At 49.6% G+C, this 25,348-nt stretch overlaps 2 protein-coding genes across 3 annotated transcripts in view; both read left to right on the forward strand.

Annotated features, from left to right (window-relative positions):
* The window catches only part of SFXN5 (sideroflexin 5), a 132,937-nt gene that overhangs the window by 58,229 nt on the left and 49,360 nt on the right, over positions 1-25,348 (forward strand). For both annotated transcript variants that reach the window (XM_004696086.2, XM_030884691.2), the window contains exons 7-9: positions 17,926-17,979; positions 19,351-19,407; positions 23,298-23,363. In XM_004696086.2, coding sequence (XP_004696143.1) covers positions 17,926-17,979; positions 19,351-19,407; positions 23,298-23,363 — 177 coding nt within the window. The remainder of the gene's footprint in view (positions 1-17,925; positions 17,980-19,350; positions 19,408-23,297; positions 23,364-25,348) is intronic.
* On the forward strand, positions 22,041-22,429 carry LOC101662915 (60S ribosomal protein L34-like). Its single transcript, XM_045286695.1, has one exon. The coding sequence runs from the start codon at positions 22,047-22,049 to the stop codon at positions 22,398-22,400; it is 354 nt and encodes a 117-aa protein (XP_045142630.1). The 5' UTR covers positions 22,041-22,046; the 3' UTR covers positions 22,401-22,429.

A 25,348-nucleotide genomic window follows, 5' to 3' on the forward strand; every position in this document is an offset into this window, starting at 1 on the left:
CAAGCCCACAAGTCCAACATTAACCCATATGTCCGACACCAATCCACAAAGTCCTCCTCCATCTCACAAAACACACTCTATGGCACCGACTGCGGGAGGAAAGCCTGTGAATATGTAAGCATCTCAGCGCTGGCAGGGGTCTCCACATGGCTGCTCCTGCACCCAGGGCTGCATTGGGGTAGGTCCATGTGGCTTCTCCTCAGGGATGTCTTGCAGGAAGTGAGCCTTGCCAGCTGAAGCAGGGAACTGGCTAAGGCAGCTGCACCCTGGTCTGACCATCACAAAGGAAGAGACCCGAGAACTAGAAAGGCGAGGCTCACCGAGCCATTTATCTCTCCGCCCTTCAATTAACCCCACGTGTTTATCGGCCAGGTTGGCACAATAAACTACTACCTCATATCCACATACAATCATCAGTTAACACAAAGACAACACCACAATGCCTTAGAGGCAATGGATATTTTCTGTTCACACACACACACAAAACAAAGTAGAGTTGCTCAAATAACCAAAATACAGAGCCAGAACCCCTTCCTGATGAAGAAATGACATTGGAACCAAATAAATAAGGAATTCAGAAGAATGATATTTAGGTACTTGCAACGATTTGATAGAAAGACTAAGGAAGCTACAAAGTCCAGGGAAACAAATGGAATTCCAGAAAACATTACATGAACAAACAGACAATTTAGACCTTACAAAGACAACAAAAAGAAATCCAGAAGTTTGATACTAAGATTTCAAAAATAGATAATGCATAGCAAAAGTAAAGTAGTAAAATTGAATGCCAGTTTATGAGCCTGAAGATAAATCTTTCAATACTAATCTGTTAGAACAGCAGTTCTCAACCTGTGGGTCACAATCCCTTTGGAAGTTGAACGGCCCTTTCACAGGGATCACCGATTCATAACAGTAGCAAAATTGTAGTAATGAAGTATCAATGAAAATACTTTTATGGTCGGGGGTCACCACAACATGAGGAACTGCATTAAAGGGTCACAGCAGTAGGAAGGTTGAGAACCACTGTGTTAGAAAAACAATCAGAAAAAGAACCAAAACAAAAAACAAAACAAAAAACAGAAGAAAGCTTTAGAATTATCATATGTACTTGTGTATAAGCTGATTTTTTCAGCACATTTTTTATGCAGTTCTGTGGTAAAATTAAGTGCCTTAGCGATATGTGGATTGGCTTATACTCGAGTATATATGGTATATGGGACACCATCAAGATGAATAACTTATATGTAATTGGAATTTCAGAAAAGGAAGAGACAACAAACAAACAGAAAAACACAAAGTTCTCAAAGAGTGTTAGGAAGGAAACTCCCTAACATCATGAAAGACAATAAAATATGTATTCAAGAAGGGGAATATACCCCAAACAGGATAGGCTCCAAAAGAAAATCACCAGATATGTTATAATCAAAGTTTCCTCAAGCACCACTTGCCTGTCATTTGGTTGTTCTGTGGTGGCTTGCATGTTGCTGGTGCTGGAAGCTGTGCCACTGATATTTTAATTATCAGCAGGGTTGCCCCAGGTGAATAGTTTTCAGCAGAGCCTTCAGACTAAGAAGAGACTATGAAGAAGTAATAAGCTGTCCACTTCTGAAGGACTGAAAACCAAATGTCTGATATAGTTCTTGAAAATGATCCCCTCGGGTTAGGAGTCACTCCTCGAACAGCTGTGGACAGCTGCCTCCTCAGAGTAGAGCCAACCTTGATGAAGTGGGCGGAGCGAAGCTGTGGGGTCTGTGTGCTGATGGGCACAACTCACAATGACAAGAGACAGCTGCAGACATCCATTACCTATCAGCCGTGGAATGTATAATAGGAAAATTGGAAGTCATCAGAAATGAAATGGAATGCAAAAGGATCAATAATCAAGCGGCTTACTATGCTGGGGATGACAGATTCAAGAGGAATGGCCTCATATCCAGCATCAAAAAGAGCACTAAGGTCTATCTTGAAGTCCCATATAGAGATCATATCTATATGCGTCTGAGGAAGACCAGTTAATAAGACTATTATTTAAATCTATTCACAGTCAGTAAAGCCAGTGACGAAGATGTTGAAGGCTCTACCATCTTCTTCAGTATGGAATTCATCAGTTATGCAATCAAGATGCATTGATTATGATTGGTGATTGGAATTTGAAAGTTGGAAACAAAGGAAGGGACAATAATTGGGAAATATGGCATTGATGATAGAAACAGAGATGATAGAGTTTTGCAAAACCAACAACTTCCTCATTTAAATCCCGTTTTTAGCATAAATGGTGACTGGCCGCATGGCCCTTGCCAGATGAAATACACAGGAGTCAAGCTGACTGCGTCTGTGGGAAGGAATGATGGAGAAGCTCAATGTCAGCAGTCAAAACAAGGCCAAGGGACTGTGAAATAGACCATTAATTACTCATCTATGTAAGTCCAGGTTGAAGTTGGACAAAACGAAAACATGTTCCCAAGATCCTAAATACAATCTTAAATAGATCCCACCTTAACATTTGAGAACATCTGAAGAACAAATTTAACACGCTGAACACTGATGGCAGAAGACTTTTCAGGCTGTTGGAGGGTGGCATCAAGCGTGTCATGCATGAAAAAGCAAAAGGTCATTTAAAAAGACCAGACAGAAATGATCAAAGTGGATGTCAGAAGAGGCTCTGATACTTGCTCTTGAACATCGGATAGCTGAAACAAATGGAAGCTGTGACGAAGTAAAGAGCTGAATAGACAATCCCGAAGAGACGCTCGAGAAGACAGAGTTAAGGCTATAAGGAAATGTGAAATACTGCAGTTTGAACCCCAAAAAGGAAGGATACGTTCAGCATCTCTCGCGTTGAAAGAACTGAAGGGGGAAAAAACTCAAGCTTCAAGTTGAAATATTGAAGGAGTCCATGGAGCAAAACCTTGAATGATGCAGGAAACATCAAAAGACTGTGGAAAGGATGCACAGTCACAGGCCAAGAAGAACTGGTCAACATTCAACCCTCCCAAGAGCAGCATAGGAACAAGAACCAATGATACCGAAAGAAGTCCAACCTGTACTGAAGGCATTAGCACAAATCAAGGCTCTGGGAATTGATGGAATACCATTTGAAATGTTTCCATGAGCCGACAAAGCACTCACTTGTCTATGCCAAGGAATTCAGAAGACAGCTACTGACAACTGATTGGAAAAGATTCATGTTTGTGCCCATTCCAAAGAACGATGACCCAACAGAATGCACAAATTATAGAGCAGTATCATCAACAGCACATGCAAGGACATTTTTACTGCAGATAATTCAACAGTGGTTGCAGCAGAACATCAACAGGGTGCTGTCGGAAATGCAAGCTGGACTCAGGAGAGGATGTGGTACCAGAGGTGTCATTACTGATGTGAAGTGGGTCTTGGCTGAAAGCATAGAATGCCAGATAGCTGTTTACTTGTGTCTTATTGCCTCAGCAGAGACATTCAACTGTGGATCATAACAAATGATGGATAACGTTGGAAAGAATGGGAATTCCAGAACAGTTCATTGTGCTCATTTGGGACCTGTACACTAAGCGACAGAGAACAAGGGAATGCTGCCTGATTTAAAATCAGGCAAGGTGTACATCAGTGCTACATATTTGTATCATATTTATTCAGTCTTTATGTTTGAGTCTATTGTTGCAGCCACGGTGTCAATCCATCTCCTTAACAGAAGTCCTCTGTTTTACTGACCTTCTTTACCAAGCAGGATGTCTTTTTCCAGGGACTGGTCACTCCTGGTAACATGTCGAAAGTCGGTGAGACCGAGTCTCCCCTTCCTTGCTGTTGGCTATACTTCTCCCGAGACAGATTTATCTGTTCTTCTGGCCGTCTCTGGGACTTCCAGTCTTCTTTGTCAATAAATCAAATGCATCCGGTCTTCTTCGATCTTCCTCATTCAATGTCCAACTTTCACGTTCATACGAGGCTGAGCAGATCCTCGGAGAAGCTGGACTAGATGAAGAAGGTAATGTCATCAGGACTGGAAGAAGGCTTAGGAACAGCCTTCATTTTGCAGGTTAAACCCTCTGCTTGCTGAAAGCAAAGAGGACTTGAGGCACTTGCTGATGACGGCCCACCAGTGCAGCTTTCAGTATGGACTGCCTCTCGATGTAAAGAGAACCATTATCCTCACAACTCGACCAAGAGACAAATCGTGGTAAAAGGAGAAAAGATCGAAGTTAAAGATTTCATTTTGCGTGAATTCACAGTCAGTGGTCATGGAAGCAGCAGTCAAGAAATCATACAATGTATTCCCCTGGGCAAATCTTCTGCCCAAGACCTCCTTAAAGTGATAAAGAGCAAGAATGTCGTGCTAAAGACTACGGTGAGCCAGACCCTAGCTATAGTATTTTCAGTTGCTTTGCAGGTGAAAGCTGACCACTGAATGAGGAAGACTGAAGAAGGGTGACCGCACTTGATATACGGTGCTGACGAAGAATAGGGGAAGTCCTGCAGTCTGCCAGAAGGACAAACAAATTGGTCTGGGAGAAGTGCAGCCAAAAGCCAGGATGGGCAGACTTGGTCTCACCGACTTTTGACATGTTATCAGGAGAGGCCAGTCCCTGGAAAAGAACACCATGCTTGGTCAAGAAGGTCAACGACAACAGAAAAGTGGGTGAAGGGAGACGTCGGACAGTCTAAGATGTGACAAAATAATAATTTATAAATTATCAAGGGTTCATGAGGGAGGGGAGAGCAGGGTAGGAGGGGAAAAAATGAGGAGCTGATGCCAGGGGCTTAGGTGGAGAGCAAATGTTTTGAGAATGATGAGGACAATGAATGTACAAATGTGCTTTACACAGTTGATGTATGTTTGGATTGTGATAAGAGTTGTATGAGCCCCTTAAAAAATGATTAAAACCAAAAAAAAGAAGGTCAATGAAAAAGAGGAAGCCTGTCTAGGAGATGGATTGACACAGCGGCTCCAAGATGGGCTCACACAACAACGATTGTGGGAGCGGAGCGCTGCCAGATCCAGCAGTGTTAGCCTCTGGTGTGCGAGGGGTCATTGTGAGTCGGCACTGACTCGATCACACCTCACAGCCCCAACAACAACAAGACAAGACAAGAATCCCGAGGACAGCGCTGGAACCAACACATTCCCTACAAAGGAGAACCAAGAAGCCCACGCTGTGGATTCTCAGCAGAAACAGTGGGTCAAGGAGGCAATGACATGCCAGATATAAAATTCTGAGTGAAAAAAGAAATTGCCAGCCAAGAATCAATGCAGTGCCGTGGATAATATTCCTTGAGTGCTGTAGACATTCCAGCCTTCCTCTTCCGACTTATCCCTCCCCTATAAATACCAACATACTACCTCTTAGGTTCCTATTTAGTCTTTTGATTTGCCATTGCCAATTTTACCTGAGATACATACAGTTTTGAAAAGAGCATAATGCTCAAACTCCAAACCTCCACTGTTGTGTCAGTTCCAACTGATAGTAACCCTACATGGGGTTTCTGCGGCTGTAAGATATTTCTAGAAGTAGATAGCCTCATCGTTCTCCTGTGTAGGGACTGGTGGTTTTGACCGGCTGACCTTGTAGTCCAACACCAAGGCCCTGATGAGAGCGAGGACAGAGTATTCGAGTATGTGGTGAGACTCTTCAATACCTTGCAAACTGGACACAGTGCTAGCCTCTGTAGCCAGTTCTTCCCAGTTGACAACAGCCATAAATCTGAATCAAGTTCAACTGGTCTGGCCCAACAGGATCCACTCCCGGGCTGTTTGGGGTTCATTGTTGAAGCAAATGCTGTCCGGGCCAATTTGCCCCAAGCCTGGAACATACATCCCTTTGTAGAGGAATGAGGATGTTGTGAGCCTAGGATGTCCTGACTTAAGACAATTGCTCAAGACTAAGTGGGCAGCATGACCTGGGACAACTGCCTACACTTCTCACTGACAGCCAGAGACAAAGTAGTAATGCTCGATGGCCAGTGGTCCACATAGCCAGATCCTAAGATTCAGAACAACCGGGGCAGATGCCACTTCCCTAGAGGCCTGATAGTATGTGAAGAGCCTGCTGGCCCACTGTCATGGCGCTTTGTTACAGACAAGCAACGTGAGAACCTGGCAATCCCGTCGTTGCCTCATCTGTGTGGAAGAGCATCAGGGGAGCGCCCTGACCGCTCAGGCACCTCTAGGATGACCCTGGCGCTCATGGCCACAGCAGCAGCTCTGTCCATTCCAGCAAAGTAGGCCCAGTGCAAAGGGGAACCAAGCTTCCCATCCACACCTTAGGGAAGTCCCTGATTTGGTCACGTGGGTAGGAAACATGCACATGCAGGAGCCACTGAAAACGTTTACCAAAATAGAAATTGGGGTGCCAGCGAATGTGCCAGGCACTGGGCCCCTGAGCAATGAAGAGAAGGCAACAAGGAAGGCTGGCAGCTGCCTTGACTGTGACAGCTCTGGGAGCAGTATCCAAGCAGGCTCAGGTGAGCATGCCTCTCCACACCTGTTCCACTGCCTTGCCTGTGAGGAGCCCGCCCCACCCAGCTCACTCCTGGAGCCCAGGAGAAGCGACTGGTTTTCTCCACGAGGCTGCTGCCAGTTTAGTCAGCAGGTTTCACAGATCCACTGGCACTCGCGTAGTGTCTTATTTTAAGCTTAACATTTGAAGATGGGAACTTTATCCCCCTTTGGTGTGTGGCAAAGAGATCCCAATTTATATATAAGCCCGGCAGCGAAGCCAGTGCCCTGAGGGCTGCCTGGCATGCCTTAGTCCCCGGCTCGTGTAGTTCGTAGCCCTTGCTCCGAGGGATCTTCCCAGATGGCCCCAACTATAGCATTTGCATCTTAAGTGCCACAGATTCACTCTCCCAGGGTTTCCACTAAGAGGTGTGCAGCAGTTTGTTCCTGCACGTGTGGCTGGGGAGATGTCCCAAGGTCCGGCTCTGGTCCTGCCCTCTCCATTTTCCCAGATCCTACCTATGCTGAAACCCTGGGCTCCTGTAAAGGCCTCAGGTGCCAGCAATGAGCTCCCTCTCCTTGGCCCGAGATTCCCCAGGTGGCCACTGTGCCTCCCTCCTCAGCCCCACATGACACCAGCCCTCCCCACCACCTCTCAAACTCTGCACCAGATGTCCCGTGTCCAGCTGGGGGGTGAGGAACGCCGGCCATGAGCTTCCAGTCAGTGAGTCTAGTGGCCTCAGACGGAATCCAGATTGAATGCCTGGCTTGGGAGATTACGTGCTGGGACTTTCTGCTCAGGATCCTCTCCCTTTAATACGGAAGCCGGTCACACAGACTTAGAGACCACACGTACCAGGCGTCACCTTATCCACAGTCGCGGTATCATTTTATCAGTGCCTGCCATGTTCCAGGACCTTCTGACAGCTCCCTACCCTCCTCACCAAGATCCTCCTTGATCACACAATCCCAGTGTTTTTCCTGGCCCGCCTGCAGTCCACCTGACACTAGCCATCCTGGCCTCCAGGAGAGGTTGCTCAGGTGAAGCTGGCATTGACCAGGCAAGGACAAACATTCGTCTCCCCAAAAGTGTTCTCCTTCATTGGCCGGAACCCTTTCACACAGCAGCACTCTTCGTACTCTGAAGTGTTCCTTTGCAGATCATTAGCTACCCACACTAGAAAGGTGGAGGAAAAGTAGGCGGAGAACCCAGAAAACTTGTTAGGGACCAGGGTCCGTAGGTGATCTATCAAAAACAGAGGAGTACTGGAGAATTGAGTGCATCCATGTGGAAGAAAGGCTATGGTGTAAAAGGCTGTTCCTTTATCAGTGAAGACTGGTGGGTGGGAAGTGGTCCCTGTGGTCCCACGCCTCTGAAGCTCTGGTTTCTCAGGGCAGACAGACTCTTACTACTGAGGTGACTGGTGCAGAGATGTGCAAGGTGCTGGAGACAGAGGCCTTCTCTTAGGGAGAGCTTCCTGAGGAAGTGGCAAAGGAAATCCTGGAGGATGTGGAGCGAATAGCCAAGAAAAAGGAATGGAGGGTGAGGGAGATGATGCTTTCTGCCATCTCTTCCCCAGACAAGATAATTCCATCCTCTCCCCTGGCTTGAGTACCACCACCCAGATCATCTGACACAAACCCAGGGTTCTTTTAATTTTTAAAAACTTCTTTCTCTTGTTACTTGAGTCAGTTGTGTAAGGGAGGTGGCCACGAGGGTGGGAGCCAATCAGTTCTTTCTTTCTGCCCACCCATATCATCACACACAGAATTGTGGCCGGTGGCTTGACTTCCCTCTGTCCTTGTCCCCAGCTGTTTTTGTCCTGCTTATGACCAAGCAGGCTGGACTATCCTGGGCAGGGGGTGGTTCTTGCTTCGAGGTTGAGACCCTCATCTGTATGCTGTAGGTAAATCCGCCCCAGGAGAAGGCTTTAAGGGCAGGTGCCATTTTTCTCATGATTCATTTATTACATGGATGCCATGGGCACTACTGACTCGGTCCTGACCTGGGGCTTACGCTTCAGAGAACTTGTCCTCCCTGGGCCTCTCACAAAGCCCTTGAGATGGACTAAGGTTCACCAGGTGGATAAGCAAGGCTTTCTCCAGGGGCCAACACTACCAGCTGACCTACAGTTTAAGGTACATTAGTAATGGGTACAACATGTTGAACCAGGAAGGACAACATAGTCCCTTTCAAATGTGATGTCTCCCTATCAGTTAGCTATTACTGAGTAATCAAACCAACACCCACCATCCCCGAGTCAATGCCAACTCACAGCAACGCTATAGGACAGGGTGGAACTGCCCCTGTGGGTTTCTGAGACTCTCTTTACAAAGCGCTATCTTTCTCTGGAGGAGCCCCTGGTGGTTTCGAGCCATGGACTTGCTGTTGCCAGCCCAGCGCATGACCTCTAGACCACCAGGACTCCTGACTGCGCAGTGACAGACTCCTATACTAACATACCCGTGGCATCCATCAGCATTATTTATTTCTGCATTACTAACATTTTATGGTGGTTTGAGTGAACATTGACAGAACAAGCTAGTTTTCCATTTAACAATTGACACACATTTTGTCTCGACATAAGTTGCGATTCCATCAACGCAACAGCCCCCTTAGCAGCCCCCTCTGGATTCCCATGGTCCTTTGCTGATTTTTTTTTTTTTGGTCTCTTCCTACCTCTGAAGTGTGTTTCTAGGCAAATGCTGTCCTTTGGGGATTGCATGGCGGATTGTTCTGAGGGGCAAGGTCCTTACAGGTGCTGCTGTGAGCTTCGGAGGTCTGTTGTTTGCAAGGTGATGGGCGTGTTGTGGGTTCACTTCTCGGCCTAAAGGGTGTCTAAAGGTCATACCTAGTCTCCCGTGTTCCACCAGCTCTATCAGACCAGGAGTCTGGTCTTGCCCTTCGGAGGATTTTGAATATCGTTCTGGCCTCCCGCCCCCTCACTCTGTCCAGACTCTCCCATGGTGATTATGATCAGAATGGTCAGTAATAGTATCTGACCATCTGGTTCTTCTGGTCATAGGCTAGTGGAGGAGGCCATTTGCATGCTCATCTGCCCTTTGGGTGAATTGTGTGCTTGAATCTTTGTTTTTCTGCACTCTTCTTCGCTATGGACCACGGTCGACCAATAATTGCATCTCAGAAGGCCGCTCGTGAGGTTTTAAGGCCCCGGAGTAGGATGTAGAACACAGTCTTTGTGGACTATGTTATGCCAGTTGACCGAGGTGTTCCCCCAAACCATGGTCCACGCCCCTGAGCCCAGTGCCTCGGTCCTTCAAAGTTTTGTTGACCGCTAAGAAGTTTCATAACTTTGTCCCCGACGTTCTACTATATACATGGACCTGTTTGTAGCATATACAAGTATGCCTGTAGAAATATCCTTTTTTCCTCCCCATTCCCTCCTTGCCAGCTCCTTTGCTATGGCCTGGATCTCGGGGAGTGGCGGGGACATTTTGAAGGAGTGGGAGCAAAAGTGTGTGTCTGGGTCTGGTTACTGTCCTCCCCGGGGTGACTGTTCTAGGGTGGCCTCAGGATAGGCAGGGGCCACATACCTCTGTACCCCAGTAGAGGCAACCCCTGCAGTCGCGGCTCTGGAGAGGGTGGTGCTATGTGATGCTCAGGCATCTCTGCATCCCAAAGGTGGCCTTTCCGCAGGGAGGGGAGCCATGCTAAGATGCCAACCTCAGGGACTTGGGTTGGGTTCTTTTGATCTTGAGAGCTGTTCGGAGAGCAGAGGACAACATGGGGCATAGTCAATAAACCAATTCCGAGTCTCAAAAGAAAGAAAGAAAGAAACATCCTTTTCTAAACATATATATACCCTTGGGTGGACTCCCATACTCCATCCCACACCTGTTCAGCTGACATATCTACCTATGTAGCCAATCCTAGATTACTGTTTGTCATTACTGTTATTGCAGGATGTGTATGCAGTGACGTTTACTGTTGTTGCCTTTGACTCTTGTGTACCTGCCATTGTCTAAATTTGTCTTGGTCATATTTTACAGAAGTTCCCCTTTATTGTTGGAGGAATCACCCATTCCTCCAAGTGAGTGGACGTCTACTACCTAGTGAAAGGAGCCCTGGTGCCATTGAGGTTCCGAGTTGGGCTGCTAGCTGCAAGGTCAGCAGTTCAAAACCACCAGCTGCTCCACAAGAGAAAGCAGCTTCCTACCCCCATCAAGAGTCACGTGTCAGAAACTCACAGGGGTGTCCAACCCTGGCTGATGGGGTCATTAAGAGCCAGTAGAGACTCAAGGGCAGTGAGTTTGGTGGGCGTCCCTGCCCATTCTTCCCATCTCTAGTATCGAAGAACGCTTCTTTCCGGTGCAAACCTTTTGTTTACTTTTTGTAACAATGGTCTCATACAATATTTATTCTTTTGTGATGGACTCATTTCACTAAGCCTCGCATCCTTCAGGTTCATGTTTCCGGTGTGTGTAGGGTACCATAGTTGTTTATTCTTCCATCATAAGCATTTCTTCTTAGGGATCTGCTTGGTTGGGGGTTGGCTGGTCTCTAGCTAAGCCTCAGTGGGGTAGGTCTGCTTCTTGTTGCACATTTGAGGGTCCACTGGGAATCAGCGGACCTTGGTTAGACCCCTCCTCATGTCTCTCATCACCCCCAGGGCCAGCTGACTAGATGAGGCCTCTTTCCTCAGAGTTAACTCTGTTAGAAACACAAAAGGGACACTCAGTGGTCACCTTTTATCCAAAAATAATGATGGTCTTATAACTAAATAGTGTCACCCTTAAATAATCACTTATAGGAGACTCAACCATCAACATTCACCCTCAAACAAAGATGAGAAGCTGCAGCGGTGTCGGGGAACCAGAGTAATGGAAACAGAATGGAAATCGGGCGAAGGTGGACACGTGAAAAATGTAACCACTGTCCTGGAACAATCTCCGTAAACGCTGTGAAATGGGAACCTAGTTTGCTGTGTAAACTTTCACCTAAGACGCGGTAAGGTATTTTTTTTACCCGAAGAAGAAAGCGAGCAATGCAAAGGAGAAAGCAGATACACGCGGCATCTCCAAGCCCCGGGCTCAGAATTGGCACGCGACCATTGGTTTCCCATTTACCACTGGCCAAAGCAAGTTCCTGGATGGCCAAGGAAAATCAAACAGCTGAGAAGCCATTCCGTTCACAAGAAGGCTTTGGCAAGGGTGTGGGTACAAGGAGGGGAAGGAAGCGGACCCATAACTCACTCTAACCCCTTCCTCAAATTCTAGACTACAGGCTTCGGTCAACGCGCCATGCGGTCGGAACTTCAACGAAATGAGTTAAGAAGAGACGAGTGCTGGTGGTGCTTGTCCCCAGCCGTCGGAGTGCCCTGTCCGGAGATGATTCAGCGTCCTCCTGCTGGCTGGATGAGCCGTGTATTTCCCCAGGTTGTACTGTGGGCCTAGCTTTGTACTGAGTGCTGTGGAAGGCGTCAGAGAGGAAGACCCTGGTTCTCACCGCCCTTTGAGGAAGAAGTCTTGTGTTCAAAGATATGATGGGCACAAACCAGAGGGTATTGTGTTAGCCCAGTGGTTCGCCACCGTCCTCAGGCCGCTGCCCTATCGTACAGTTCCCCATGTGGTGGTGATCCCCAACCATAACCTTATTTTCGTTGCTATTTCATTGCTGTCATTTTGCTACTGTTAGGAATCATCATGTAACTAGCTGATAGGCAGGATGTATTTTCATGGTTACAAATTGAACATCTTGAAAGCATAGTGATTCATCACAGAACAATACGTCCTTCTAAATCAGTGAAATTTTGTCCTGAAGCATTGTGTAGCCTGGGTAACAGTATTCACACCGGGTACTTGTGTGGGCATGTCTGCATGTGGGCCGACCCGCCTGGGGACCGATAGAGGAGCGGTGTCTTGGTTCCTAAGACCATCGGAAATAGGTGTTTTTGGATGGTCTTAGGCAACCCCTGTGAAAGGGTCGTTTGACCCCAAAGGGGTCGCGACTCACAGGTTGAGAACCGCTGTGTTAGGCTAATGACGGAGTTCAGAGAAAGGAGACTGGTGGGCAGGAGTGCCGCGCCAGGCTCGGGAAGAGCTAGGGAGGAGGGAAGGGATGAAGTGAACAACTAACATCGAGCGACCGTCTGCTTCATGCCAGACAGTGTGCCCAGCTCTTCCCATGCCCAGCCTTGTCTCGTGACGCCTGGAATGGTCCCAGGATCTCCCACATTTGACAGATTAACCAAAAAAGAACCGAAAGCTCGAGTAGCTTGCTTCTGGTCACACAATTTGTAAGTACCGGAACCAGGATGTGAGCCCAATTCTGCCTGCAAACCAAAACCTGGGGTTGAATCCCTGGGCTCCGTGGCTGGCCACCATGGGAGAGGGACTGCAGGGGTGCCGAGAGCTGTGCATGGCGGACAACTACCAGGGGGCTGGGGCCACAGAGGGCGCCCTGGCCGTGTTGGGAACTAAATGGGAGCAAAGATGGGCGGTGCGACTTGGTTGGCGTTTGGCAGCAAGTCGGGGCTTGGCCTCTTCGCTGCTGGCTCCTGTTGCCCTCTCCTTCCACTAGCCTTTGTCCAGCTGCATTGTGGGCTCTCGCCACTCAGCTGCATGGCCACGCCTGAAGCGTTCCCCTCTTGGAAGAGATGTAATCCCCCAGCACAGGAGCCGGTGGGCTGGCTCCCTCTCTATCCTTCTCTTTCCCCGCCCCCTGCCGTGCTCTGGAAAGGGCGGCAGGAGGGAATTGTGGGCATGTTGTACTAGAGATATACATCTGAGAACTGCAGGGAACATTTATTTTTAATTTAGATTTAAAAAGAAGAAAAGGAAGTTATAAAATATCTGCACTTGCTCCTGGAGTGTGCAGATGGTTCTGCGTTTTACCTAATAGGGACTGCAGTTGGCACCGACGGGCTCCTGGTGCCCACCCTCTCAGTGTAAGTGTCTGGAGGACTGGGTCCCCAAGGTACCCTGAATTTTGCTGCTTGGTGTTTTGTTGTTTTACGCTCTTCAGACTCCTCGGTTGATCCCTTAAGTCTCCTGCTCCTGGAGACACACAGGCACACAGCTCAGTTCGACCTCCTTTGGTAAAAAGCCAGGCTGGCACTAACCTGTCCCTTTGTGAACTTCTGCTCAGATGTTTGATTTTATCAATTTTACGCACACCCAAGAGGAGCCCTGGTTACTAACCAGAAGGTCAGTAGTTTGAACCCCCCCAGCAGCTCTGCAGAAGAAAGATGAGGCAAAATGTGTCCCTAAAGATCCCAGCTTTGGAAAGCAGATGGGCAGTTCTCCTCTGTCCGAAAGAGTGGACGGGACGCAGACTTAATGCCCGTAGCAATGCTTTCAGGACCCGTGGGGGCTCCACAGGTGAGGCATGGGCTGGCACTCAGGGGACAGAGAGGAGGCTGTCTGCTCGTGTAACGATATCCAGCCTCGGGGGTTCTACATACGGCTCTGAGAGTCACCGAGTCTACATACGTCTCTGTGAGTCACGCAATGGCAGTTTGGGTTTGGGGACCACAAGATTGCTGACTAAACCTCTGTGGTTCAAATCCACTGGCAGCTCTATGGGAGAAAGACAAGGCAGTAAGCTTCTATAACATCACAGCCTTGGGTACCCCGGAGCAGTTCTACTCTGTCCTCAGGCCCGGAATTGCCTTGATTTGGGACACACACACACACACACACACACACACACACACACACACACCGGTGCCTAATTGAAGCTCTCGGCAGGAGAGAGAATGTGAGAATATGAATGTGTGTGTTAGAACGCCGTTCTCCTGTATTTTCCTGTTTGCTGTTGTGTTCGTTGTCGGGGGCTGCGGATCCCCTCCCCCGGCATCCTCGGGGAAAGCGACCACAGAGTGGGTTCACAGGAGATACTCTGTGAGTCTGGAGTGTTGACTGCCCTCCTAGTGCTCGGGGAAGACCTGGGAAAAGTGCTCTTCCCAGATCTAAACTTGAGACAGACATCAGGAGACCCAAGGCTAGCTTGCTATGAAGACTTGGGCAGGTCATTCAAGGCTGTTTTCCAGTTTGCAAGATAAGGGTAGTAAGCTTTGTTTTTTGATCTCTAGGGTGATTAGGATACCTGGGGTAGGTGACAGGGCTTGACAAAAATCAAGGATCCCTAGTGGCACAGTGGGTTGAGCATGTGGCTGCTAACTCCAGGGTTGGTGGTTCAAACCCAGCAGTCTCAGAAACCCGCCAGGAACAATTCTGCCATCTCCCATCAGGCTTCTTTGAGTCAGAATCTATCAGTGGCATGAGCTTGACCATCAAACCTCTCTAAGTGTAAGTGAGGCTCTCTGTAACAAGCCAGGGGTTCTGCCAAGGATACCAGGCCCATGGGAGGACATGTAGCTGGCTAGGGTTGTCCAGTAAAGTGAAAAGCTCACTGGTGTGTGTGTGTGTGTGTGTGTGTGTGTGTGTGTGTGTGTGTTCATGCACATGTGTAGCATATTGCCTGGGTACTTGTTCAGTTTATTTAGGGCTCTGGCTTGTTCTAGAAAAGACTTGGTACCAGTTACAAGAATGTAAGCCACAAGATAAAATATGTGAAGATGAAAATGAGACCCAAGGAAGATTAGGGAAAGAAGATAAGATGGAGCTGGGAGGTTTGGAAACAGGCTGGCAGTGGGGTCTGGGCACTTGGTGGGCATATGCCAGGGAGCTGGGGCCAGAACGCCCAGTCGTCTGTGCAGAGAGAGACACTGTGACCTGGTTTGACATCTGTAAGACAGATGCAAACAATTGCTCAGAAGCAGAGCTTCTGATCCCAAGGGCAGAAAACAATTTCCATCACACGGATTCATGGAGGGTAGCCTGTGATGTAATGATCAGTGTCTTGGCCAGCAGTGGTCTGCTAAATACAATGAGTCCAAGGGCATGGCTGTTCCTGTGGGATTGGAAATGTTCTAGGGTATAGATGGGACAAGGGGAGACACTATAGTTTACATCACACTCCTGTTGTATCAACAGATTGGGGAATGATCCTGAGCATCCGGACAGTGGAGAACAATTGTCATGTCTTCAAGTTCTGGGAAGCCGTTTACCAGGCACGTGTAGAAATAAACATGCACGTATATACTTGCCCCTCTGTCTTAGGTCTCTAGTGCTGCTCTCCCAGGAATACCTCATGTGGAGGGCTTCAACAAACAAATGGATTCTCTCACAGTGCAGGGGGCTAGATGTCTGCATTCAGTGTGCTGGCTCTAGGGGAAGGCTTGCTCTCTGGGTTGGCTCCGGGGAAGGTCCTTGTGTCCTTTCTGGATCCGTAGCCCTAGCATTCCTTGGAGTTTTCCATGTGCCTGAGTAAAATCTTCTCCTGGATCTAGGATTACCTCAGTGCAGGGACTCCAGGTCTGAAGGACACACTCCACGCCTGGCTCTTCTTCCTTGGAAGTGGTAGGTCCCTCTGACCTCTACTCTCTTCTCGCTCCTTTTAACGCTTGTAAAACAGAAGGTGTTAGAGGCCACACCCCAGGGGAAACTCCCCTTACATCCAGACAGGGCTGTGATGGGATTCAGAGTGGCCCATAGGAGTCCTGGTGGTGTAGGGGTTACACATTGGGCTGTGATCTGCAAGGCTGGCAGTTCAAAACCACCAGCAGCTCCTCAGAAGAAAGACTGGGCTTTTTACTCCCGTTAAATAGTCTCAGAAACCCACAGGAGGGTCACTATGAGTTCTGGTTATCCTACCCATAATCCTTTTCCAACTGATAGGCTTATTACATGAGATCACCTCATGGGGGATCACTACACAGCTGCCGGACCAGAGACTCATGGTCCACATATCTGGTAGAGATACAGTTCAATCCATGGTACCCTCCACCCCAACCGTGTTTTCATTACCAGCTTCAGATCTCTGGTGTGGCCCCTGACTGGAAGGAGTCCTGGGGCTTGGGATCCTTCTCAGCATGAGGGGCCCATCCATTACAGACAATGCTGACTCCATACCTGCTACCTGGAACCCCAACATAGAATTCTATACCTAGGAAGGACCACTAAGGCCAACCTGTCACTTTATAGGCTAGAGCCCCTAAGGGGACAGACACACAGGGAGACTAAGACCCAAGGTCCCCTGACTTCACTCCAGGATGCGGAAGCCAGCATTGCAAAGGCAGATGGGCTTGGGACCTCGCGGTGAAAGAAAGGTCTCCGAGGATAATGTTTCATTAGAGCTGTAGAGGAACTTCGCATTGTATAAATTTATTCAACCAGATATGGGCCAATAAATATAAGTGTGTGTGCCTGCTTGCTGTTTTAAAACACTTCAATGTTTAAAACATGATTTACTAATGCTGCCGAGGACGTCTAGAATCTGATTTACGGCACAGTATTGAATGTTTATGCCAGTTCCCTGCAGAAATGCTTGCCAAGGAGCCATTTCACGCATGGGAATAATCAATCCATCAATATGTGGATGGTTGTGCACTTTTCCCCACACGTGGCCATACTTGGTAGGTGTTATTTCTCAGACTCAGACTCAAAAGGGAAAACCCAGGGGCACACGAGGGTCCCTGAAGCCCAAGGTGCACTCAGTGTCAAGGTCAGGCGACCAACCTTGACTGAAACCCCAAAACACCCAGACAGGGAGTGCAAGTCTGAGGTGAGATTGGGGCTTTGGGGCTCCTGAGTCCCCACATCTGCCGCCATACTGAGCTGATGCGTGTGCGGATTCCTTCCTTCTGCCTCATTCAGTAGCTTCACCACGTGCGACGGGAGAGAGATTTGTAGCAACGGATACGAATTCTTCGATTTACTATTTAAGATTATTTTTGTTATATCCTTACACACGACCTATTGGAGGAGCCGGCCACCTGAGGGAGTGAAGACCTTTCTTTTGTTTGCCTGTTCTGATTGGTTCCCCCCCGCCCCATCGGTTATGGAAAGAATAGGTATCCCTTGTTTAAAAGAATGCAGAAGTGTTTACGTCGCGTGTGAGACTGGTCCCTGGAATCTGACCTCCAGAGAGGTCATTGGCATGTTGGGCTGCAAGTTTTTCTGATGCTCACAGCTGTGTGTGTGTGTGTGTGTGTGTGTGTGTGTGTGTGTCCACGGTGGTAGACAGACTGGGCACCGTCAAGTCCATTCTGAATCCCAGCCGTTGTCTCGTGTGTGTCAGAGCAGAGCTGTGCACCCAGGGCTTTCGATAGCTGGCTTCCCAGAGGGAGATCTCCATGTCTTCCCTCTGAGGGGCCTTGAGGTGAATTCGAACCTCCAACCTTTAGGTGGTAGGCCACCAGTGTTAACTGTTTCCACCACCCAGGGAAGAGTCTCTATAAGGTAGTTTTCTTTCCAGACATGAGATCACACTGCCTGCACTACCCTGCGACTTGATTGATTGGCTGATTGATCTGCCCGTGTGCCATCTCACTGTGGGCACCTCACATGAGTCTGTACAGACCCACCTTGCGCTGGTTTATGGCTATGTCATTTTTCTTTGCAAAATGTAGGGTTTGGGTTTTTTGGTTTTTGGTTTTTTGCTTCTCCAACCTTTTCTCTCTCACACACAGGTGGTTGGTCTTCTGTTGCCCAATCAGACGCTGGCGTCCACCGTTTTCTGGCAGGTAACCGTCCCCAGCGTCCCCAGCAAGCCTGGCTCTTGGACGAAGTTTTTGAACAAAGGCTGCTGAAGCCCTTCCTCCTCCCTCTTGGGGGCTCACCCTCTTGGGGGCTCACCCTCCCCGGGCCCTGAAGCCCTTCCTTCTCCCTCTTGGGGGCTCACCCTCCCCGGGCCCTGAAGCCCTGGGGAAGATCCAGAGCCTTGGGCCTAACTGAGCAGGTCCATGCAGCCCAGCACCTGTAGGGCCATTAGGTGTCACTCTAACCTTTGGACAGAGGCACTGAAGGATGGACCAGTGCCCTCACCTGAACCTTGATGGGTTGCTGGTGGCCAGCCCACTGTGCATATCAGCTGCTTGTCCCACGGTCGTGAGGTCATGCTGATTGTGACATCAGCCTCCTCCAGTCTGTAGGGAAGTGAAGCCCAGTCCCCCAGGCAGTGAATTGGCTGGGAATGTACCACAGACCCAGAATCTGCTCTTTGAGACTTTTAGGGCTGTGGGCTCTGAACACAGCTGAGGCTGCCTGTGTGTAGGGTGTGCGCAGAGACAGAAGGCCAGGAAGAAATCACGTCTGCCTTCCGTAGAGAGTGCAGCAGAGTCTTCCCGGAATAAAGTTCCTGAAAGCAGCCGTGTGTGGGCACCGGATGTTCGGCAAGACGTCGGACTGGGGGATTTTTTAAAAAAATCATTTTATTGGGGGATCGTACAATTCTTATCACAATCCATCCATCCATCCATTGTGTCGAGCACATTTGTACATTTGATGCCATCATCATTCTCAAAATGTTTTCTTTCTACTTGAGTCCTTGGTATCAGCTCCCCATTTCCCCCCTCCCTCCCCCTCCCCCCTCCCTCATGAACCATTGATGTAAATTATCATTTACACTGTCCGACGTCTCCCGTCACCTATTTTTCTGTTGTCCATTCCCCAGGGAGGAGGTTATATGTAGAGACTGGGGGATTTTTAAAAGAGGATCAGTATCATCAATCACTCCAGGAGTCTAAATGTCAACACCTACCCAGCAGGCCCAAGCAAGTGATGCAGCAAGAATGTGACTGTACGAAGCAGTGCCCCTGGCCTCACAGTGACCCTGTAATGCAGGGGCAGTGATTGTCACTGGGTAGGGATGGTGGGACCAGCCATCCTTGTTTGTCGAGGACTGATGGGTTTCTCAGGACTCTGAGCTCTCACAGCAGACAGTCCGGGGCGAGTTACAATGGTCGGTCTCAATAATGAAGGGGCTGGATGGGACCCATCGTGAGTCGGAGGCCCTGCCCTTTGTCTGGGAGGTGCATGTGGCCTCCTGGCCCCAGACCAGGTGCCGAGAGGAGGTGACCACACCTTCTCTGATTCTCTCCCCGCTTGCCTTTCAGTGGTTGAACCAGAGCCACAACGCTTGTGTCAACTATGCAAACCGCAATGCTACCAAGGTGAGCACCCTGACCACCACCCAGTGGTGAGAGTCGAGCTGAGAGGGCCCAGTTGTCCTCCCTACAGGGACATGCCATGGTCAGTGCTGTCTCCTCTGGGTGAAGCATTGTGCCCCTCTTGTTGTTGTTGTTGTTGTTGTCAGGTACCATTGAGTGGGTTCCGACTCCCAGTGACCCTGTGTGCAAGAGCAGAAAACACTGCCTGCTGCACCCTCACAAGTGACCTTATGGCTGAGCCATTGTTGCAGCCACCCTGTCGACTCATCTTGTCAAGAGCCTTCTTCTTTCCACACCCCTCCCCTTTACCAAGCACGATGTCCTTCTCCAGGGACGGGTCTCTCCTGGCAACATGTCCAAAGGACGTGAGACAAAGTCTCCCCATCCTGGCCTCTAAGGAGCCTTCCGGCCGTACTTCCTCCAGGACAGATTTGTTTGTTCCTTGGGCAGCCCGTGGTACTTTCAGTGTTCTTCACCAGCACCCTACTCAAAGGCACCGACTCCTCTTCGGTCTTCCTTATTCAACGTCCAGCTTTCACACGCATGTGAGGCGATTGAAAATACCATGACCTGGGTCAAGGGCACTGTGGTCTTCAAAGTAGCCTCTTTTCGTTTCACCCCTTTAAAGAGGTCCTGTGCAGCAGATTTACACCGTGAATGCGCCATGGGGTCTCTTGAGTGCTGCTTCCATGAGCACTGATTGTGGATCTAAGCAGCATGAAATCTTTGACCACTTCCACCTTTTCTCCATGTATCCTGGTGTTACCTGTTGGTCCAGTTGTGAGGATTTGGGTCTTCTGTACAGTGAGTTGTGTAATCCATACTGAAGCCTGCAGTCCTTCTCCCTCTCAGCCCTGGGGAGTGGGTAGCCGAGCCAGACTCTTCTCTGAGGTCAGCAACTTTATGCAGTCTGCAATTAATCAAACAGGAAATCAAGATTCATTGATAATTACTGGTGCTTAAAAGTTAGAAACCAAGAAGGGTCAGTGGTAAGAAAGTATGACCACAGCGATAGAAACAAAGCCAGAGACTGCATGTTATGATTGTGTAAGACCAATGACTATTCATCAGGAATAACATTTTTCACAACATGAACAGTGACTACATACGTGACCTTGGCCAGGTGGGCCACACGGGCACCAAACCCTATGTAGCCCACACTGTCGTTATGAAAGAAGGGGATGGAGAGGCGCAGCAGCATCGATCAAAACCATACTGGATCGTCAACTGATCATCTGCAAATTCAGGTAGGAGCTGAAGAAAACGAAAACGTATCTATGCGTACCATTTTGAATCTATTGCACCTGGATTTAGAGACCATCCCAAGAAAAAAGTCTGATTCATTGAACGCTCGTGACTGAAGGCCAGGCAAGCTGTCAGATGACATCCACGACCTGCACGCGGAAACCGAAAGGTCACTAAGAAGATAGGAAAGACCAAGGCAAATGTCCAAAGAGACTCTGAAACTTGCTTTTGAATGTAGACTAGCGAAAGTGAATGGAAGAAATGATGAAGTAAAAGAGCTGAACAGAAGACTTCAAAAGGCAGGGTGAGAAGCCAAGATAGAACCGAACGAAAGGTGCAAAAGCCCTGGAGTTAGAAACCCAGAAGGGAAGCTCATAGGCCATGATCTCGAAGCTGCAGGAACTGAAGGACAGCAATTCAAGCCTTGAGTTGTGAAGAATTCTATGAGCGAAATAGTAAACCCTGCAGGAAGCACAAAAAAGATGGAAGGATGTCAAGGGTTACTGTACCCCAAATAGTTGGTCAACATTCTGCCATTCCAAGGGATAGCACTTGATCAAGGACCGGTGATACCAAAGGAGGAAGTCCAAGCATCATTGGGAGCGTTAGGGAAAAGCAAGGCCCCAAGAATTGACCAAATATCACCTGTCATGTTTCAGCAAAGTGTTGTAAGACTGCAAGCTCTCCCTCTTCTATGGGGAAAAAATTTGGAAGACAGCTCCCTGGCCAACTGATTAGAAGAAACCTTTGTGTCCATTGCAAAGAACGGTGACCCGACAGAACACTATCTGTGAGGGTTCGATTGCATGTCCACTTTGTGCACTTGTGTGGAGGTAGAGTCCAATCTAGCCATCAGGTCACGAACTGATGACCTCTCCTGAGGGCGTGCTCGCTTTATAAGACGGGCACCGGGGAGAAGTGGTTTCACTCTCTTGTCCTGTCCTTCCTGCTTGTCTGAGTCCTGTGTCTCACAGCTGGGGCCGATGGCCCATGTGACCCACTTACCTTGGGAACTCTCTGCGGTGCCTGCCATGTTCCTGTGGACCTTGCAATGGAATTCTGCCTACCTGCCGACCTCCTGTAGCTAACACCCTGGAAGCAGCATTCAGGATATCAAATGACTTGGGCAAACCTGTTGGGAAAGTCCTCTCGAAAATGTTTAAGAGCCAAGAAATCACCTTGAGGACTAAGGTGCTCTTGACCCATGCCATAGTGTTTTCAACCACCTCCTGTGCATGTGAATAAGGAAATCCCAAGAATTCATGCATTTGAATGATGCGATTGGCAAAGCATATACCTTGAAGATACCCGGGACTCGCTAGAGGTCCTAACAAATCTGTCTTGGAAGAAGTCCAGCTAGATTGCTTCTTAAAAAGCTAGCCCAAGTGGCATTCAAAATGGTTCAGCGTCTGACCTACCGGCGTAGGCTGTCCTACAATACAGCCTCTAACAAAACTAGGCTGTCCCGAACCCCTGGTAACAGAATTGTTTACTTATATACAAAAAAGGTTGGGAAAGCGCCAAAATCTGCATGCAGTGTGTGCCCAGGCCGACTTCGAGGGGTCCGTGCTGTGAGACCCAAAGTTCTCATGAGGTTGTCCAAAACCAAAAAACACGTCAGCAGGGCTTATGGTGGGTCCATGTGCGCTAAATGTGTCCGAGACGGGATCAAGCGTGCTTTCCTTATTGAGGAGCAGAAAATCGTTGTAAAAGTGTTGAAGGCACAAGCACAGAGTCAGAAAGCTAAATAAATAAAAATGGAGCTTGTTTGAATAATAAATCAAATGATTTGTTCTCTTAAAAAAAAATAAAGCTAGCCCAGTCATTCTCCCTGTGGGCATGTTCTCAGGAGGGCCCAGTCCCTGGAGAAGGACGCCACACTTGGTAAAGTCACAGGGCCAGTGAACAAGAGGCAGGCCCTCAGTGAGATGGATTGATACAGTGGCTGTGGCAGCCGGCGCAAGCGTAACAATAGTTGTGAAGGTGACGGTTGCAGGACTGGCAGTATTTGCTCGGTTGTACACAGGGTTGATAGGACTTAGAACCAAGTCCACATCCAACAACAGCAATCAAGTGACATTGAAGCCAAACTGCTGCATAAAGGATAAGACCTGTGAGAGCCAGCCAGACTGGGACCAGCTGGAGCAATGCCATTTCCACCCACATGGTGTAGCCCTCCTGAAACAGAGACTGCTGGTCTGGGCCCTCTAGCCATCTCCGTCTCCAGCCAGTAGTGTTCGCCCATCACCTTCCCAGAACCCATTGTGATGGACTTGATTTTGATTCCTGGTGGCCTGTGAGTGTTCGAGGAGAGCTGTGCCCCCGAGGGTTTGCGGCGGCTGGTTGTTTCGGACAGCAGGCTACAAAGACCTTCCTTCATCGTGCCTCTGAGTGGATTCCAGCTGCAGCCTTTGGGTGCAAAGCTGAGCGTGTTCCCTGCCTGTACCCGTCAGGCTGGGGACTCCTTCTGAGACCAGGGCAGAAAGGAAGCGGGCCCTTTGCCATGTCCCTAGATGTTGCTGTGTTGTGTCTCCCCGTGTGGGGCCTGGCTGTTGGGAAGGAAGGCTTCTTGCTGGCCAGGCGCTGTTTGCGAGGCTGTGTGGACTTGGGATACCCAGCCGGTCTGAAATTCTGCCTCTGCCTTCCAGCCTTCCCCTGCATCAAAGTTCATCCAGGGCTACCTGGGAGCGGTCATCAGTGCCGTCTCGATTGCGGTGAGTACCTCCCCACGGCCCTCTGCTCTGTGGCTCCGCACCCACCGTCTCAGGCCCGGCCCCTTGTGTGTGAGGAGCTCCTGGCCGGGGGGCCAGCAGGCAAGGCTTCTTCAGGGAGCAGGCAGGGAGGCAATAGGAGGGATGTGTATCTGGGAGGTGCCAGGGTTGTCCCAGAAGGTGGTTACACCAAAGGGGAGGGGCATGGGGGTGATCTTTCACTGGTGCCCCAAATGCCCCCTCCCCTTTGGTCCTTGCCTGAATTCCTGGGGCCCCATGGTGTCTCTGTGGCCTTGAATGCTATCACGTGCTCACAGGCCCGATCCCTTTTAGAGGCCTGTCAGCCCCTCAAGACCATGGAGAGAGGCTCATCCTGAGGCTTTCCTGGGCCTCTGAGCACCGAGCAGCTCCTTGGTAGGGAAGGTTTGCAGACAGTCTTTGTGCATGTAAGGACGGAAGGTGGCTCCTGATTCCTAGAGGTGTCACAGCGCGGGGCGAGGGCCACAGCTGGACCTTGTCCACACTCAGGCCACCCTTGGGCCTACCCCTGCGCCCATGCCTGGCACTCTTTGGGCCCGAGCTAGAGGGCCCCCTCTAGCTCACTCTGGGGAGAAAACCCTTCCCAGGGACTCAGTAAATACATGCCATGGCCAGCAAAAAAGGACAGATAGAAAAAAATATTCCCTGCCTGAACCTTGTCTCTCTCCCTTCCCTCGCCAGATTAGAAGTTTGCCAAGGACAGGGGCTACGTCTTCTCCCCCCCCCCCCCCCCCCCCCCCCCCACAGAGGGGAGCTCAGAGCACCACTCCATAAATACGTATTAATTAGGTGGCTGATTGATTGCTGGCCCCCCCAGGCCGCTCCTCCCGGTCCTGGAGGCTCAGCAGTGGAGGTGTCCCTCCGCCAGCCTCCTCACACAGTGAGGGTCCAGCTTCGGCAGATCGAGCAGAGCTTCTGACTTGCTTGCTTTTCTTTTGTGTGTAAATCGCAAACCTTCGGAAGAAAGAGGCTCTGTTTTATTTTCCTTCCCCCGAGTTCTCAGGAACCCCGGGCCCCTCAGCCTCATTAACTGCGCTCTGCTTCAATTAGTGACAAACCCCCTCCCAGGGTGAGCCTGTTAGGAAGAGATGACCTGCAAACAAGTGTCAGGGCCCCAGTGGTTGGCCCGGCTCTGGCATTAATTAAAACGAGCCCCTCAAGCAGGCGACACGGATGGGGGCTGCGAGCAGGGCCCAGACTCTTGAGGGCCAGCTGGAATGGAGGCCCGGGCCTAGGAACCCAACCTCCTTGACTGGACGCTGGAGGGCCCTTGGGTCCCTGTCCCCACGCCCACCCCCAACTCTACTTTGCAGTGGAGCCACTGGCCTTGGCCTACAAACCTGAATCAGGGGTCCCCAATTTGCATGTCCCCTAAATTAAATCTAGGGCTGATGGCAGGCCCACTGGGGCTGGGTTAGCAGCCTCTTGGCAAGTCATCTGAATAGATTTGGCAGTGCCTGGCTTCTTTCTTGGGAACAGAAAAGAAATTCCGACTTAAGTTATTTTTGAAATCCAACAGTTTGCTGTCTTTTAACAAAGGAAGCCTACCCCCACCCCAGCCCCACCCTGTCTTCCCTGCCTTGTGCCTTGGGAGTTGGTGCTAAGTATCTCTGTGGTCAGCCCTGGAGGGGCCCTAGCTGGGGGGAGGGTGGCGGGAGGACCCACTCCCTTCCCTCAGGGGGCGGATAGTGTGTTGGGTATGGTGTAGGTACGGCCCCTGGGGGCTGCCAAGAGGCCAAGGCACCCTTCAAGATGCAGAGTGGAGAACTGAGAATACACTCAGAATCAGACCCTAGGGGGCACCCTAATTCAGGTGGGCAAACTCTTAGAGGACGGATAGATGGGCAGCAGGGTGGTGGTCCTGGGGGAAGGCACACAGGAGGAGAGCATGCAGGCTCGGGACACGGACAAGAGGTGAGCGAGGCTATCCTGCAGGAAGAGGTGTTGGC

Source organism: Echinops telfairi, unplaced genomic scaffold, assembly GCF_000313985.2.
Source record: "Echinops telfairi isolate 266 unplaced genomic scaffold, ASM31398v2 ScPeMD7_9;HRSCAF=40, whole genome shotgun sequence".
NCBI lineage: Eukaryota > Metazoa > Chordata > Mammalia > Afrosoricida > Tenrecidae > Echinops > Echinops telfairi.